The 18,123-nt window shown below is 43.6% G+C and overlaps 1 protein-coding gene across 4 annotated transcripts; it reads right to left on the bottom strand.

The window, feature by feature from the left end:
* Positions 1–1,912: 1,912 nt before the first annotated feature.
* On the bottom strand, positions 1,913–4,529 carry LOC123143311 (putative F-box protein At3g19560). 4 transcript variants are annotated; one of them, XM_044562178.1, is made up of 2 exons: positions 3,360–4,529; positions 1,913–2,274 (listed from the first exon to the last, which is right to left on the bottom strand). In XM_044562178.1, exons 1-2 carry the CDS (start codon positions 4,435–4,437, stop codon positions 2,189–2,191), a joined length of 1,164 nt encoding a protein of 387 aa, XP_044418113.1. In that variant the 5' UTR covers positions 4,438–4,529; the 3' UTR covers positions 1,913–2,188. The 4 variants fall into 4 exon arrangements, with proteins under 4 accessions (XP_044418113.1, XP_044418115.1, XP_044418114.1 ...); XM_044562180.1 differs by having other exon boundaries at positions 1,913–2,269; positions 3,360–4,523; XM_044562179.1 differs by having other exon boundaries at positions 1,913–2,235; positions 3,360–4,523.
* Between the last annotated feature and the right edge of the window lie 13,594 nt (positions 4,530–18,123).

The following is an 18,123-nucleotide window of genomic DNA, read 5'->3' as shown; positions in this document are numbered from 1 at the left end:
GGGGTATTCCTGGTGCCTCTGCTTAGATAGGTAGGGTTTTAGTTCTCGCAAGGGTGGCGCTTAGACGGATGGTGGTGCTTCTTCTTCGAGTCAGTCTTCCGGGCTCCGATCCTAAGTTTCTTTGTCGGGGCGGATTAGACATAGCTCCGGCGTAGATTCCTGCAGCTCCTCGGAGCTGCGAGGTTAGGGTTTCTCGTCATGCTTATGCAACGGCCGATTGATTCAAGGGTTCAATGGCGACAACTGCGGCTGCCGGACGCTGGTCCTTAAGGACACGTGCACAAAGACTTTCCGGCTGTCATCGAGAAGGTCAATCTGGCTCCGATATGGAGCGGCGACAGCGGCGCGTCAGCGACTCGTTCTTGCTGTGGCAATGGTCGTTTCGGTTGTTCATGGACCTCGATGTAAATTTTATTATATTTGAGATGCTTTGTACTTCTGATGTATTTTCACAAAAAAAAGTTGCGACAAGTGACGCACATGCAGTGCGCCACTTGCCGCAACCCGAGAGTTTTGTATTTTTTATATCCGTTTATTCAAAACTTTTTATCTCTAAACCATGCGTCTAAATTCCGAACCAATTTCACCATTGGATTACTCGGGTCAAGATCTTCAAAACTAGATCCCATGTTGATTCGTTTATTCAAAACGTTTTATCTCTTGAACCACGCATCAAAATCTCAAACCGGTTTCACCCTTGGATTCCTCTCGTCGATATCTTTAAAATTAGATCCCATATTGATAGGTTTTGACGAACTTTTTTTCACGAAAAAACCGCATACAAATCCAGGCGTAAAAACCGAAACCGAGAGCAATTTTTTTTTCATTTCTGAAGACGTGTCTCTCGCGGAAGCAAACCCGTGCCTCTCACGAAAGGGGGAACACATGTTTTCTTCATTTCCGAGAGGCACGGCCGTGCCTCTCGTGGAAGCAAAACCATGCCTCCCGTGGAAGAAAAAAAACGCTTTTTTCGTTTCTGAGAGGCACGGTCACGGAAGCAAATCCATGCCTCATGGAAGGAAAAAAACGCATGTTTTTCATTTTCCGAGAGGCAAGGGAGGCACGCCTCCCACGGAAGAAAAACCATGCCTCTCGCGAAGCAAATTCATACCTCTCACGGAAGGAAAAAAACACGTTTTTTCGCGCATTTTTTTCAAAATATAGTATATATTTTTTTCAAAAGCTAAGAAAGACCGGTGGAAAGCAAAAAAAACCATGTAAAAAGCCAAAAACGCGTGCGAAAAATAAATTTGGAGGGCGCGTCCAGAGCGCGACCCTTGGGGAGGCTCAGAACGAGCACTCCTTAATTAGTTGCTCTCAGCCCGAGTCAAAATAAACGTGAGATCTGCATGTCGGATTATCACTTATGAGAAGATCTGTATTTCAAGCGATAGTCTACCACAATGGCGATCTTGTACAATGGTAATTATTATACTATTATTTAGCAAGTGCCATTGTTAGTAGTTTCTCCAGCCAAGTGTCATCTCTGAAGAGGATCTTGGTTCCATGGACAGGAAACTTGCTTCAGTGAAATGCTAATCTAAGGTTGGCACCTGACTTCACGGTAACATAATCTTCATATAGCTTTCCAATTCTTGGTAACCAAATCTTGGAATGCAATATTCCAATAATCATTACTGAATAGGAAGACTGTTGCATTTCCTTCCTTTTGTTCTAGCTTATCTAGACAGCAACTCTTCAGTCTGCACGATACCAGAATTCAGTGGAACCTGGTAAATCAAACTTATATGTGTATCAAATCTGCTCTGATCATTAGGGGAGCAGCACTTACTATTTCCAGCATGACAAAATGTTTTTCTTCGCAGTGAGCAGCCACCTTATGATGTTTACTGTTTATTGCAGCAACAAGATGCACATAAACACTGACAAAAATGTAAGCAAGGATCGTCACACAGGCAAGCTTGCTTCGAAAGCATATAGCAAATGAACCACACAGCAAGTACTACTTAATCAAAGCAGGTCAATGTATCTTCATCGTGCCTGTTGGTTAATTGTGGCCAGAAATTAGGTAACAGAGGGAAGGGGAAGTTGACCAATTAAAAGATTAACTCATACAGGTCCACTTGTGCAAGCTACAAAGATGGCCGATCTCCATGAGAAATTGTCAAATTGAAAGAACCTTCAGCAAAGAAGTCCATTCCTGCTTCTCAGCAACCGGAACACAATTCTAGATACCAGTAGAGCAATTGATGTCATTAGTCAAACCGATTTGTACTGTCCATTCATGGAAAAGATGAAGTTTCATAATCTGTTCTTCATGATTTAGAAAGTAATTATCAGCTTCACCATTGTGAAGATTGTACTACTAAAAAAGTGGAATCATCTCAGCATTATTGGAAAAGATAACAATATAAACAAATAAGAGTGATTAGAAGAGTGGAAGACAGTTAATTCGTAAAGCCACATCTTCCACTTCTACGGTTACCACATCCTCAGGTTTGTTGCCACATCTGATCTCAGAGAATAATTGATCGTGGCCATTCAGATTTAAACAAATATATTGCATGACTATTGTTGGAAAAAATGGACTTACCACTTGCAGGACTATCTAAAAGTCAACAGAATAAACAGTATTGTAAATTTTGAACCAACTCGCTATTATGGATTTAAGATTATTAGCAAGATCAGCAAAGGCAGCAATACTGAATAGAACAATAACTTGCTTTAAATTTCTAAATGTGCATACATAGGCGATATCTATTTGATATTTTGGTTGCTTCAAGCTAGTTTTTCAAGTAGTTGTCTCCAAGTGTTATATATCTCATCTTGTAGAAAAGAACTTAACCGCCACCCTAAACTGATGAGAAACTTTCCCAACTCTGACTTCAACCACATTGTCCAATGGTGATGTTAATAAAAATACGAGAATATTAAAAACAACTTGGCATCATATATATTTATCGACAATACAACAGAATGGTGCCAGCACATCACCTCATTGGTTGAGAAAAACTGCAATGCATCTATATGCTCTAGCACTACCATTATACAGCTCTTGCATATGTCAACAAGCAGACAACAACGAAATTTAGTTCAGTTATAATATAAAGAATTTCCAACTTGGCCACAGAAATAGAACTGGTGTGAGCTAAGTTAGATATCAGAAACTCATATGTTTCTAAATCATAAGAATTACATAAACACCACCACACAACCATTGGGACAGAACAAAATTGCTATGTGTTGAAGAGATCATATCAAGAAGCAAAAGAATAATTAACACGACACTAGTTAAAATTGTTAGCTTAACATGAAAAGATATGAAAGGCATTCCATCAACCCATTATCAAAGAGCAACTTGGTTTTATTATACTGGCAGTGCAAAGACATGATATTACCTGCAGCATAGAAACTTTCAAATGGATAATAGTACCATTTGCTGTTGTCGGTAACTTTCCTGAACTGTAGTGACTCAATCTGGACAGTGAAGATGGTGCCGATACCGACCCGCAGGACCACCAAATTATTATCCTCAGCAAAGCCATGCGTGGTTACGTACTCCTCTGAATCCAGGGAAAGTAGCTTGTCCAATTCAACAGTTCTTACTATCCCCCGCGATGGAACACCGTTACAGCTGATGTTCCTCTTCCATAATTGGGCGGTGAAGCCTGACAAGGAGAGTAAACTCAGCTCACCATCCTCTGCCCGCATGAGTATGAAGCCTTCAAAATCAGACTTATTCACTGGCACCGGTATCAGGGCCAGGCTCTCCCTCTCCAAATCAAACTGGAGGATATTTGACGAAGTACCATAAAGCATCCAGTAAAGGGAATGCCCAACCAGCACACCCAACACATCAATAGAAACCATGGTCCTGAATGGAATCGGTGTTAGGATGAGATTGCCCCACGCCTCGGTCATCGACGAGTAAACGCAGGCCAGCGCTCGGGATTCTTCCATCTCGTGGTCGTCTCTTACCAAGACGATCTGGAAGTGGACGTCCCCGGGAGTAGCGCGGAGCACCGCCCCGCAGATCACTGTCCCGAACCAAGCGAATCCCGTGGGAATGGATACGCGGTGCTGGTGGCCGGTGACGGGGTCCCATACCAGCAACTGGAACCTCGTCGTGTCGAGGATTAACACAAGGCCATGGCGGCACCCGAGGACCCGGAAGTGGTGGAGGTCGGACTGCAAGGAGAGGCGCCCGGGCGGAACACGATCTGGGGCCTCCAGAGTAGGCTCGAAGGATGGGCCGACGTCAAATGGCTGGATGAAGCCGAGGAGTGGAGCGTTGCGGCGGTGGTGGATGCGGAAGCGGCGGGAGAAGGCTGGGTCGGAGATGAGACTGCGCCAGCGCGTGCAGACGGCGGAGGCGCGGGGGAGGGAGGACGGGAGCGGCGGGAGGCGGAGGAGGATCTCGGGGAGCAGGTTGTCGTCGTCCAGCGGCAGCGCCGCCGCCGCCGCCGCCGGCAACATCTCGCCCTCCTCACAGCTTATGCGGCAGCCGCCACGCCAAAGGAGTGAAATGCGGATGACCTAAGGTGGGTGACACTGGACCCGCTGCTAGTGCGAGAGAGAGAGAGATAGATGGAAATTTATTAAGCCCACTGGAAGAGAACCCACGAACACCATGTCTGCGTTGTGGACATCAACGTGGCCCACGAGCCCATACAAAGCAGAAACGCATTTGTCACCGCTCAAAAAAAATTGCTAGTTCTAAAAAAACAAAAAAGCATTTGCCTTTTTTTTTGCTCGTGGATTTGCTAGCTCTTGTTTTTTTAACACAGTACAGACGCAAGCACTCATATATGTGCACATACACTTATCCCTATAAACGCACACACGCACACCCTACCCCTATGAGCACCTTCGAGAGACTGAGCCGGCATATCATCTTGAGATTTACGAAATCGCCGTAGGCGCCTAGTCATCGACGGAACGTCTCCTTACACTGAAAACGCATCGCCGGAAATCCTGAAATAAATCCAGGAATAATGCGAGCACCAGGACTTGAACCTTGGTGGGCTGTGGATGCCATTGCCCCTCTAACTATCCAACCACAGGTTGGTTCGCGCTAGCTCTTGTTATTAGCACTGCTTGATGGTAGTAGTCTGCTAACATCATCTTTAAAAGAATCAGATCCATTATGCGTAATCTCCATTGTTGATGCAATCCCGTGGATAATAAAAAGGCTGAGTCTACCATTTCTATCTATGTGGCTCATGCTTGCATTCTTTCAGCATAACCTCTTTTGCCACAAATAATCATAGCCATCCTATGCTACACAAATAATCACCATGACCTCATTTATGCAATGCATTTTATGGAACCCATGGGTACCATTCAAAAGAACCGCTTAAAACTCATCAAAAAAATATTGAGCATCTTAGCAAGCAATACATCTTGGGCGAGCTTGTAGTTGCTACACATAGTACTTCCCCCAGTCCACCGCCACCAACATTTTCCGATAAGCTGATAACTTATGTAAATTGCACATGATAAGGCTGAGAAGCAGTGGTAGTATAAAAAATATGTGAAAATTATTTTTTATACTACAACCACAGTTATTTAATTCCTAAAGGTAGACCTGATATGTTAGCCTGGATTGATACTAAAATCCAAATCATACATTAGTGTTTAGCTTGACATGAACCGTTGATGAAATCAAACATTTTATTTAATGTGTTGTTTCATTGAAACAGAAACTTAGCCAGATGTGGTGCAGCCAACTGAGGCTGTTCCTGGTGTCCAGCAAATGGCGAATAATGGGCTACCTGAGGATGGTCCGGTGGAGGGTCTAGCAATGCCGGCTCATGGAGGACAGCGTCCGAGCTTCGACGCAAAGGGCGCCGAGACAATCTGGGGACGCTGGAAGCGTATCCATAGAGAGGAGCACGAGGTGCGTGCTGTGGTGCAGTACGCAGGTGTCAAACATGCCATGTTCGGTGTGCCGACGCCGCCGAACAGTGGGAGTGAGCTATCCAACCGCATAGCTGCTTTCGTGGGCATCCTTGAGAGTCTGGGGTGTCCAAGAAGCGTCACCCAGATGACCAAGACTTCATCATCAACATGAACAACACTAGTTCTGAGAGCATTGAGTTTTCTTCTTGTAAGAGAATTTGTGCTGAGAGAGTTGAGGCTGTGGTAGGGGTTGATAGATTAGTCACTCATGTAACTAGGGAAGTGGATGGGGGAGAGGAAGTGATGCAGGGGAAAAAGAGGGAATCTGTAGGTGAACCATCTAAAGATATGCTACCGGCCTTGGGGATGCCGGTCAAATGACGGGCGCGGATGTGAGCGCCCGCCAGGAACCATAAAAATCTTAAGCTGAAACTGTCGAGGGTTGGGTCAACCTCGTACAGTTCAAGAGCTTGTGTGTCTCTCTAAGACGCATCAACCCAATGTTATCTTTCTTTCTGAGACAAGAAAAAATAAAGATTATGTTGAATATTTGAGTTTCCGTTTGGGTATGAAAAATGTATTTACCATTTCAGTTGAAGGCAAAGGTGGTGGGCTGGCCATGTTCTGGGATGATATGTACACTCTGGAATTGACCAAGTATGGTGAGCACCTCATTGACATGCATATCTGCTCTACTAATGGCACAAAGTGGAGAAGTACATTTGTTTATGGGGAGCCTAAGGCAAGTCAAAGGTATGTCATGTGGGATCTTCTGCGAAGAATTAAACCCCTCGGTGTTGGGCCGTGGTTTATGGTTGGGGATTTTAATGAAGCGATGTGGCAGAATGAGCATTTTTCTCGTCATAAGAGGTCCGCATCGCTGATGGCCAACTTCAGGCGGGTTCTTTCTGACTGTAATCTTTTTGATTTGGGCTTTCGTGGTGTTCCTTGGACATATAATAACAAGCAAGACGGCAATAAAAATGTCAAGGTGAGACTGGATCTTGCGGTGGCTTGCCCCCAATGGTCTTCGTTATTCCCAGAGTGCAAGATTTCTCATATTATTAGTTCAAGGTCAGATCATTGTCCTCTGCTCATTCAATTGCTGGGTTTTCCTCGCTCGGGTAAATTAATTAAACAATTGAAGTATGAAGCCTACTGGGAGAGGGAGGGTATGGTTTTAGAGGATCAGATTAAAGCTTCCTGGAATGAAGGTACGTATGTTCAGGATTTGAAGGATGTGGCCAATAATTTGAATAGTGTGCTTGGTAAATTGCATGCCTGGAGTAGGAAGTACATTGGATATATTCCCAAGAAACTTGAGCAGGCTAGGAAGAGACTTGATGTACTCTATAAAAGGAATAATCACGATGATATGCTGGAAAGAAAAAGAATTCTCAGGGACATGGATGAGCTTCTTTTTAAAGAAGAGATATTATGAAAACAAAGATCTCGGATTGATAAAATTAAATGGGGGAATAGGGATACAAAATTCTTTCGATCAAAGGCTTCCAGGAGGTCCAAAAAGAATAATATCTCTAGGCTGAGGAGGAACGATGGTACGGTTACTAAGAATGTGGATGAAATACATGAAATCGCTAATTCTTTTTTTAAGCATATGTACACCTGCGATGGTATGGTTGATCCTTCTCTTATTATTCCGCTTGTCAACCCAATTGTTACTGATGATATGAATGATAATTTATGTAAGCCGTTCTCGGATCAAGAAATCAGCGACACCCTTTTTCAAATTGGACCCCTTAAAGCTCCAGGTCCAGATGGCTTTCCTGCAAGTTTTTTTCAGTGGAATTGGGGATTCCTCAAAGAAGATATTATTTGTGCAGTAAAAAGGTTCTTTGACACTTGGATCATGCCGTAGGATGTAAATGATACATTTATTGTTCTTATTCCTAAGGTGAAGAACCCCCAGTCGATTAAAGAGTTCCGGCCTATCAGTCTGTGCAATGTTATTTATAAAATTATTTCTAAATGCCTCGTCAACAGATTGAGACTGCTTCTTGATGGTATGATCTCTCCATCCCAAAGTGCCTTTATCCATGGGAGACTAATCTCTGATAATGCGCTTATAGCTTTTGAATGTATGCATTCTTTGAGCACGCTTAAGGACGACCGGGGTGAATTTTGAGCTTATAAATTGGATATGGCAAAGGCGTATGACAGGGTCGACTGGCGTTTTTTTAAGAGCATGTTGGGGGCATTGGGATTCGCTCCGGGGTGGATAAAATGGATTAAGGCTTGTGTTACATCAGTCAAGTTTTCTGTTCGCTTCAATGGCCAATTGTTGGAATCATTCTCCCCGTCCCGTGGTATTAGACAAGGGGATCCTCTATCTCCGTATTTATTCTTGTTTGTGGCGGAGGCGCTATCTCTTTTGCTTCAGGATGCGTGTTCTAGAGGTGCTCTTATGGACTTCAAGGTTAATAGGCATGCCCCGGGTGTTTCCCATCTTATGTTTGCCGATGATTGCCTATTATTTTTCAAGGGGACTATTGATCAAGCGTTGGTAATTAACAATATTATTGCCTCTTATGAAAAGGGCACTGGTCAGTTATTGAGCCCAGATAAGTGTTCTATTATGTTCGGGAAGAACTGCAGTATGGAATGTCAAGTGGTTGTTATGGTAATCTTGTGCATCACCGCTGAGGGTTTTGAGGACAAATATCTTGGACTGCCGGTGCCTCAAGGGAGAATGAAGGCGGGTAATAAATTTCAATCTACCAAAGAAAAAGCTCTCAAAATTCTTTCGGATTGGATCGAAAAATATGCGTCTTGTGGGGCGAAGGAAACTTTGATTAAATCTGTCTTGCAGGCCCTTCCGGTGTATGCTATGGGCATCTTTAAATTCCCGGCATCACTTTGTGAGGAATTATCGCAGATTATTAGGAATTTTTGGTGGGGTGATGAGGAGGATAGGAGGAGAACTCATTGGCTGGCTTGGGATAAATTGACTAGGCCCAAGGGTGAGGGAGGCATGGGATTTCGTGACCTCAGATTATTTAATCAAGCTCTCCTAGCTAAGCAGGCCTGGAGGTTGGTGGTTAACCCTGAATCCTTGTGCGCCAAGGTGATTAAGGCAAAATATTACCCCCAGGGGCATCTCCTTGATACTGTTTTTCCATAGTCGGCATCTCTCTCTTGGCAAGGTATTGTGGATGGATTTGATCTACTAAAATCAGGAGTAATTTGGAGAGTGTGTGATGGGTCTAATATTAATATTTGGAGAGATAACTGGCTCCCTAGAACCTCTGGGCTTAATTTTACTGCAAGGAAGAATAGGACCAGAATTAAATGGGTATCTCACTTGATCTTGAGTGGTCCTAGGAGATGGGATGAGGATTTGGTCAAGCATCTGTTTTACCCGCATGATGCGAAGGAGATCCTTAGTTTGCGCATTCAATCAGTAGGGGATGGTGACTTTGTTGCTTGGCATTTTGGGAAGAATGGGTTGTTCTCGGTTAGAAGTGCGTACAAGCTTGCGCTCAATCTTAAGGAAAAAGAAGAAGATGAGGGGCAACATAGTAGGGCTATGAGGGGGGAGAGAAAAGTTTGGGATTTGATCTGGAAAGCCAATGTTCCTCAAAAAATTCGTATTTTTGCGTGGCGGGTAGCTACCAATAGCTTGGCTGTCCAGGTTAACAGAGTGGTGCTTCACCAAGCTACGGTTAGTACTTGCTCAATTTGTGGAGTGGAGGATGAAAGTACGTTTCATGCGCTTGTCCACTGTCCAAGGGCTTATGCTTTGCGTATGGCCATGAGGGACACTTGGGAATTACTTGCGGAGGAGGTGTTCAGGTATACTGGGAGTGACTGGTTTCTTATCCTTCTCGATCAATTGAGTCCTCTGATGCGTGATAGAATTATCTTCATCTTTTGGAGATCCCGGCATTTGAGAAATGATCTGATTTTTGGTAAGGGAAAGGAATCCATCACAGGTCTGCTAGTTTTGTGGATAATTACTAGTCGTCGTTTGTTGCTTGCCATTCCTATCCACTGGTGGACTCGAAGAATAAAGGTAAAGGTACCGCTCCTGGTCTAAGATCTGTTCCTAATACCTTGGGAACTCAGGTGGCTTGGCAACCCCCTCCTTCGGATTATATCAAGATAAATGTCGACGCAAGCTTTGTGGAGAGCATTAGCGTTGCAAGTGTGGGTGTGGTGGCTAGGGACTCCTCTGGAGATGCCATTGTTTCCTCTTGGGATTTCTTTGGGCATTGTAAAAGCGCGGAGGAAGCGGAACTCCGGGCTTGCATTGCTGGTCTCTATATAGGTATTACGCTCCATAATCCTACAATTTTAGAGACTGACTGTGTGCTTGTTGCTGCGTCTCTTGCAAAGGAAAGTTTTGACAGGTCGGCGCTATTTGATTTGAAGAAGGAAGCAATGAGTATCTCCAAGATGCTACATATGGTCAAAATTTCAAAGATTAACCGTTCAGCCAATGTGGTGGCTCATCTTATTGCTAAGTATAGTTTTGACAATAGGTCAGACGATATTCTTGTTAATGATGTTCCGGCCTGTGTGGTGAATTTTGTAATGAGTGATTGTAATAACTCTGTTGGTTAATTAATATATGAGGTGGTTTTCAAAAAAAAAAAACTTAGCCAGAATCATTCAACAAAAATTATAAGAAATCCTCCCTTTGACCCATAATGTAAGAGCGTTTTTGACACTAGTGTAGTATCAAAAACGCTCTTATATTATGGGATGGAGGGAGTATATGATACTAAAAGTATAAGAAACTTAGCCAGAATCATTCCACAAAGAGTCTAAACTACCAGATCATGTGGCATTAGTATCCTACTAAAATATAATTAATTAGCATGTGCAACTGCAGGCAAGGTTTCATTAGCGATATCTAATTCATGCTGATATAAATTAATGGAGGCTGCCATCCAAAGGTGGTATTGTGCTTACATCAACTTGAATATGTATCATCCACCGAGAAATTAGTCCGTCTAAGCATCAAGACTGTGCATTCTAAACATTCTTGGAAGCAGTTAGGACCCAAGGGGACATTGTGTATCTAAAATCGTAGCCGTAAAGTCCAAACACAAGGAAAGACCATAGGATCAAACACTAACCAGTGGAGGCTGTCGTGGCTAGAATACATCTTGATGTCCAGTTTCCTGAGGTAAGGGGAGCCATTCATGCTCATCTTAACATATCGAGGGCTTCCTTGTGCCGCACCCTCTCCCATATTTGTATCTCACCACTGCATAATCAGATAAGGGGATAAATTCTTGGAGGTCTAAAAAGGCCAAATGCAGGCAACATCAGCAGCGATAGTACCATCTCAGATTAAGGGGAAAGTAGTGGCTGCACCCACCTTAGGTGCACCCACGGAGTGAAGTGGCGATCATGCAGTTCCGTTCAGGGAGGAGGCTCCAAGCTCCCTCAGTTGCACCCACTAAAATGGGCTAGCGATTTGCTAGACCCAGTTTTTGTAAGCAAAGATGACGCCGTTGTTGCAATCTTAGCAATGTGGACAGCGGGGAGCAATCGAAAGAAATATACGCACACATGAAGAGATCAATTGCCAGCCCATGCGGGCGGTGGAAGTGATCGAAGAAGTTATTACACTAGTAGAAAAAGAGGCTTCCATACGCCCCCATTAGTCCCCAAAACAATCGAACTGCGACAAAAGGGGTCTTTAGTCGCGGTTCGGGAGGAGACCCGCGACCAACTATCTGGGCCCAGCGCGCTCGGTCGACAGCTGGCGGACGGGAGGGGCTTTAGTCCCGGTTGGCCTGGCCAACCAGGCCAACCGGGACTAAAGGTCCCCGAAGGCCTTTAGTCGCGGTTGGCCAGGCCAACCGGGACTAAAGGCCCATCCTGCTGGCGGACGGGAGGGGCTTTAGTCCCGGTTGGCCTGGCCAACCGGGACTAAAGATCCCCGAAGGCCTTTAGTCGCGGTTGGCCAAGCCAGCCGGGACTAAAGGCCCATCCCTATATATAGGACTCAGCTCACTTCATTTCACTCAGCTCACTTCACAATTTTCAGAAGGGGGTGGTGGGTTTGCTTTTGGTTCCTCCTATGCACACAAGGTGTTCGATGAAATGCCCGAGAGCCTGAAACAAACATGATATGAAGTGTCCGAGCCACACTTGAGCTTTCTCATTTATTTTTCCTCCGCGATCGCGGTTAGCAACTTGAACCTTTCATGTGTCATTGATAAAATATGCATGTGTGTAGTTCATTGTTTAATTTGTATTATTTCTAGCTAGTTAATTTAACAAATGCATGATGGTTAATTATATACTTTATATAATAATAATGCAGATGAATCGGCAATGGATGTACGGTCCCCGACTCTCCGGCGAGTTCACTACGGGTTTGAAAGATTTCCTCGTAGTGGCAAATGCGAACAAACAGCAAGGTTTTATTATCTGTCCATGTGCTGTCTGTAAGAATCAGAAGGGTTACTCCTCCTCAAGAGACGTTCACATGCACCTGCTTCGGCACGGTTTCATGCGAAGCTATAATTATTGGACCAAGCATGAAGAAAGAGGGGTTAGAATGGAAGAAGATGAAGAAGGGGATGATATCGATGGCAACTATCATGATCATTTCGGTGATACTTTCATGGAGGATGATGCTGAAGGTGGGGAAGGGTTAGGTGAAGGTGAAGAAGAGGCACATGATGAGCCCGCTGATGATCTTGGTCGGACCATTGCTGATGCACGGAGACGCTGCGAAACTGACAAGGATAGGGAGAATTTGGATCGCATGTTAGAGGATCACAAAAAGTTATTGTATCCAGGATGCGATAATAGTCTGAAAAAGCTGGGCTGCACACTGGATTTGCTAAAATGGAAGGCACAGGAAGGTGTAGGTGACTCATCATTTGAAAATTTGCTGAAAATGTTGAAGAATATGTTTCCGAAGAATAACGAGTTGCCCGCCAGTACGTACGAAGCAAAGAAGGTTGTCTGCCCTCTAGGTTTAGAGGTTCTGAAGATACATGCATGCATTAACGACTGCATCCTCTACCGCGGTGAATACGAGAATTTGAATGAATGCCCTGTATGCACTGCATTGCGTTATAAGATCAGAGGCGATGACCCTGGTGACGATGTTGAGGGCGAGAAACCCAGGAAGAGGGTTCCCGCCAAGGTGATGTGGTATGCTCCTATAATACCACGGTTGAAACGTCTGTTCATGAACAAAAAGCATGCCAAGTCGTTGCGATGGCACAAAGAGGACCGTAAGTCCGACGGGGAGTTGAGACACCCCGCTGATGGAACGCAATGGAGAAAGATTGACAGAGTGTTCAAAGATTTTGCAGCTGACGCAAGGAACATAAGATTTGGTCTAAGTACTGATGGCATGAATCCTTTTGGTGAGCAGAGCTCCAGCCATAGCACCTGGCCCGTGACTCTATGCATCTACAACCTTCCTCCTTGGTTGTGCATGAAGCGGAAGTTCATTATGATGCCAGTGCTCATCCAAGGTCCAAAGCAACCTGGGAACGACATCGATGTGTACCTAAGGCCATTAGTTGATGAACTTTTACAGTTGTGGGCCAGACCTGGTGTACGTCTCTGGGATGAGCACAAAGGAGAGGAATTTGACCTACGAGCGTTGCTTTTTGTAACCATCAACGATTGGCCTGCTCTCAGTAACCTTTCGGGACAGACAAATAAGGGATACAATGCATGCACGCACTGCTTACATGAGACTGAAAGTGTACGTTTGGTTAATTGTAAGAAGAACGTGTACCTGGGTCATCGTCGATTTCTTCCCCGAAATCATAATGTAAGAAAGAAAGGCAAGCATTTCAACGGCAAGGCAGATCACCGGCCGAAGCCTGCAGAACGTACTGGTGCTGAGATATTTGATATGGTCAAGGATTTGAAAGTCATCTTTGGAAAGGGTCCTGGCGGACAATCAGTTCCGCGGGGAGTTGACGGGCACGCACCCATGTGGAAGAAGAAATCTATATTTTGGGAGCTAGAATATTGGAAAGTCCTAGATGTCCGCTCTGCAATCGACGTGATGCATGTTACGAAGAATATTTGCGTGAACCTGCTAAGCTTCTTGGGCGTGTATGGGAAGACAAATGATACAAAGGAAGCACGGCAGGACCAACAACTTTTGAAAGACCCAGATGACCGGCATCCGGAATGGTTTCAAGGTCGTGCCAGCTACGCTCTTACCAAAGAAGAGAAGGTCTTTTTTTTTGAATGCCTGAGCAGTATGAAGGTCCCGTCTGGCTTCTCGTCGAATATAAAGGGAATAATAAACATGGCGGAGAAAAAGTTCCAAAACCTGAAGTCTCACGACTGCCACGTGATTATGACGCAATTGCTTCTGATTGCTTTGAGGGGGCTCCTACCGGAAAATGTTCGAGTAGCCATTGTGAAGCTATGTGCATTCCTCAATGCAATCTCTCAGAAGGTAATCAATCCTGAAGATCTACCACGGTTACAGAACGATGTGGTCCAATGCCTTGTCAGTTTCGAGTTGGTGTTCCCACCATCCTTCTTTGATATTATGACGCACCTCCTGCTCCACCTAGTCGAAGAGATTTCCATTCTCGGTCCTGTATTTCTACACAATATATTCCCCTTTGAGAGGTTCATGGGAGTATTAAAGAAATATGTTCGTAACCGTGCTAGGCCAGAAGGAAGCATCGTCAAGGGCTATGGAAATGAGGAGGTAATTGAGTTCTGTATTGACTATGTTCCTGACCTTAAGCCGATTGGTATTCCTCAATCGCGGCACGAGGGGAGACTAAGTGGAAAAGGCAAGATCGGAAGGAAATCCACGATATGTATGGACGGTCATTCTATGACTGAAGCACACCACACAGTTATGCAAAATTCCAGCTTTGTGGCTCCGTACTTCGAGCAACACAAGAATATTTTACGCTCGGACAACCCGGGGAAGCCTGAATCCTGGATTAGAAAGGCCCACATGGAGACTTTCGGCAGTTGGTTGTGAAAACATTTAATGAATGACAATGATGTTGGAGATCAGCTGTACATGTTGGCCAAGAAACCATTTTCGACTATAACGATTTTCCAAGGGTACGAGATAAATGGGAATACATTTTACACCATCGCCCAAGATAAAAAGAGCACCAACCAAAACAGTGGTGTCCGCTTTGATGCAGCAACCGAGAATGGGCGAAAGGTCACATATTATGGTTACATAGAGGAGATATGGGAACTTGACTATGGACCCTCCTTTAAGGTCCGTTTGTTCCGGTGCAAATGGTTCAAGCTAACAGGAGGTGGGGTAAAGGTGGACGAGCAATACGGAATGACAATGGTGGATTTCAACAATCTTGGTTACCTTGACGAACCATTCGTCCTTGCCAAAGATGTCGCTCAGGTTTTTTATTTGAAGGACATGAGTAGCAAACCGAGGAAACGGAAAGATAAGAAAACGATCAGTACATCATGCGATGATCCAAAGCGCCACATTGTTCTTTCAGGGAAAAGAAACATCGTGGGAGTGGAGGACAAGACAGACATGTCAGAAGATTATAATATGTTTGGTGAAATTCCGCCCTTCAAAGTGAACACTGACCCAAGCATTAAGTTAAATGATGAGGATGCTCCATGGATACAGCACAATCGTAAGCAAGCAGGGACACAAGGGAAGAATTGATGTGTAATAATTTATTGTATCAAACTTTGTTGAATGGATCATGTGAATTAAAACGTACGATGGCGAATCTGGATGATTTGTATTTGGTCGATGAACTGAATGATGTATCAAACCTTTTGTCAAACCTTCAAGGGATCGATGAACTGAATTTTTTGATATATTATTTGTATTTTTAAGATTTTAAAATGAATTAGTTTTATTTTTCTGATTTTTTTGATATATATAATTGTATTTTTAATATTTTAAAATGAATTAGTTTTATTTTTCTGTTTTTTTGATATATTATTTGTATTTTTAAGATTTTAAAATGAATTAGTTTTATTTTTCTGATTTTTTGATATATAATTGTATTTTTTAGATTTTAAAATGAATTAGTTTTATTTTTCTGATTTTTTTGATATATTATTTGTATTTTCAAGATTTTAAAATGAATTAGTTTTATTTTTCTGATTTTTTTGATATATTATTTGTATTTTTAAAAGGAAGAAGAAGAAAGAAAGAAGAAAGAAACCAAATGAAAAAAGAAGAAAAGAAAGAAGAAAGAAAGAAGAAAGAAAAAGGAAGAAGAAAAAAGGAAGAAGAAAGAAAAAGGAAGAAGAAAAAAAAAGAAAACAAAACAAAAGAAACCAAATGAAAACCAAAAAGAAAGAAGAAAGAAAACCAAATGAAAACCAAAAGAAAGAAAAAAAAAGGAAGAAGAAAAAAAGGAAGAAGAAAAAAAGAAAGAAGAAAGAAAAAGGAAGAAGAAAAAAATGAAAACCAAAAGAAAGAAGAAAGAAAAAGGAAGAAGAAAAAAAGAAGAAAAAAGGAAGAAGAAAAGGAAGAAGAAAAGGAAAAAGAAAAGGAAGAAGAAAAGGAAGAAGAAAAGGAAGAAGAAAAGGAAAAAGAAAAGGAAGAAGAAAAGGAAGAAGAAAAGGAGAAAGAAAAGGAAGAAGAAAAGGAAAAAGAAAAGGAAAAACAAAATACTTGGCAGTGCTCAATAATCTTATTTTTTAATTCCTCCTCCTCTATGTCCCCTTAATCTTATTTTTTAATTCCTTTATACTTAAAGAATTTTTACTACATGCAGGAGTGACATATGGCGGACGATAGAGCCGAACCGCTTAGGGATCCGGAGGCTGAACGTTATTTAATGGGCATCATCAACAACGAGATTCCTTATGTGTCAGGCTCAGAATATGAGCAAGAAGAGGATGTAGTCTCTTCTTTTCTGAACCTTGACGGTGGAACAGAGATTGTCGATGATCAAGAAGGTGGAGGAACGGACATTGTCGACGGAGGTCAACCGTCAACAAACGACGATCTCGAATTGCAAGTAGCAACCACCTCCGGCGAGGTATATATATACATTGAGCCTCTCGTGATACAAACTTACTGAAATGTGAATACATATGTATTAACGCGCGCGACTCTCTTTCTTTTTTTAGCCCTCGGCCGGATCGAGTACGACAAAGCGTGGCAAATCCAAGGCGATGAAAACAGGAGAAACATATGCCATTGAGTTTGTCAGTGAAACCGGCAAGCCCCTACAGCACACCTCAAAGTTTATCAACCAATGCGGAGTCGTTGTTAGAGACAACGTCCCGATCACCGTCCAGGAATGGAAGGAGCCAAATAAGGCACATCTTGGTTTCAGTTTTGTCGACAAGAGAACGAAAAAGGATTGCTGGAGAAAGCTTATGGAACATTTCATTCTACCTCCGGAATACAACAAAGTCGATGAATTCGGTAACGAGGTTCCGGGTGGACGTGAGAGGAGGAGGCTGGTTAAAGAGTTCGCTCTTCAGAAGATGGGCGAAGCATTCCGGAACTTCAAGAAAAATTTAACCCGTGACTATGTCAACAAGGGCAAGACTCCGGATTTCAATGGACAACATGAGAAACTGAAAGATGATTGGCCAGAATTTGTGAGGCAAAAGCAATCGGAGCATTTCAAGGAAATATTGAAAAAAAATAAGGATAATGCGAGTAAGAAAAAGTTCCATCATATTATGGGGCCAGGAGGATACCGCCTTTCGGAGCCTAGGTGGCAGAAGATGGAGGAGGACCTGAGGGTGCGAGGAATCCCTCTAGGTACAGAGGGATGGGACCCAAGGGCCAAAAGCTGGTGGTACGGGCATGGGGGATCGCTAGACCCGGAGACAGGGGTGTGTGTTCACCGGCAGAAAAAGTTTGCTCCCACCCAAGCCCTTATTGACGCAATGACCCAAGTTCAACAGAGAGAAAGACGCACTGACAACAGCCCTTGGGAATGATGAACACGGAGGACGTGTACGAGGCAAAGGCAAAGTTCCGTGGAAAGTAGGGTTTTCCCAGGACAATGACCCGTACTGTTACAGAAGCCGTAAGAGAAAGACGGACCGGGATGCAGATCTTATGACAAAGTTTGCATCGGAACTCCATGAGTTGAAGCAGACCGTGCATGAACTAGTAAAAGAAAAATCGGCTGCAGGGCCGCATGAAGATCATGAAGCGGATCGCGGAAGCCAGCAGCGGAGAAGCAGCGTGGCTTCCACGGATGCCCCGCCTGGTGCTAGTGCACCGATGATCGAGATTCGTGCACCGGAGCCTCACTACCCCGTGGATGATATAAAGGAGATGAAAGAATGTGATCTGCATTATCC

The sequence above is a fragment of the Triticum aestivum genome, chromosome 6D (assembly GCF_018294505.1).
Source record: "Triticum aestivum cultivar Chinese Spring chromosome 6D, IWGSC CS RefSeq v2.1, whole genome shotgun sequence".
Classification (NCBI taxonomy): domain Eukaryota; kingdom Viridiplantae; phylum Streptophyta; class Magnoliopsida; order Poales; family Poaceae; genus Triticum; species Triticum aestivum.
The sequence above is the reverse complement of the archived record's forward strand: the minus strand, read 5'-3'. Positions and strand labels throughout refer to the sequence as shown.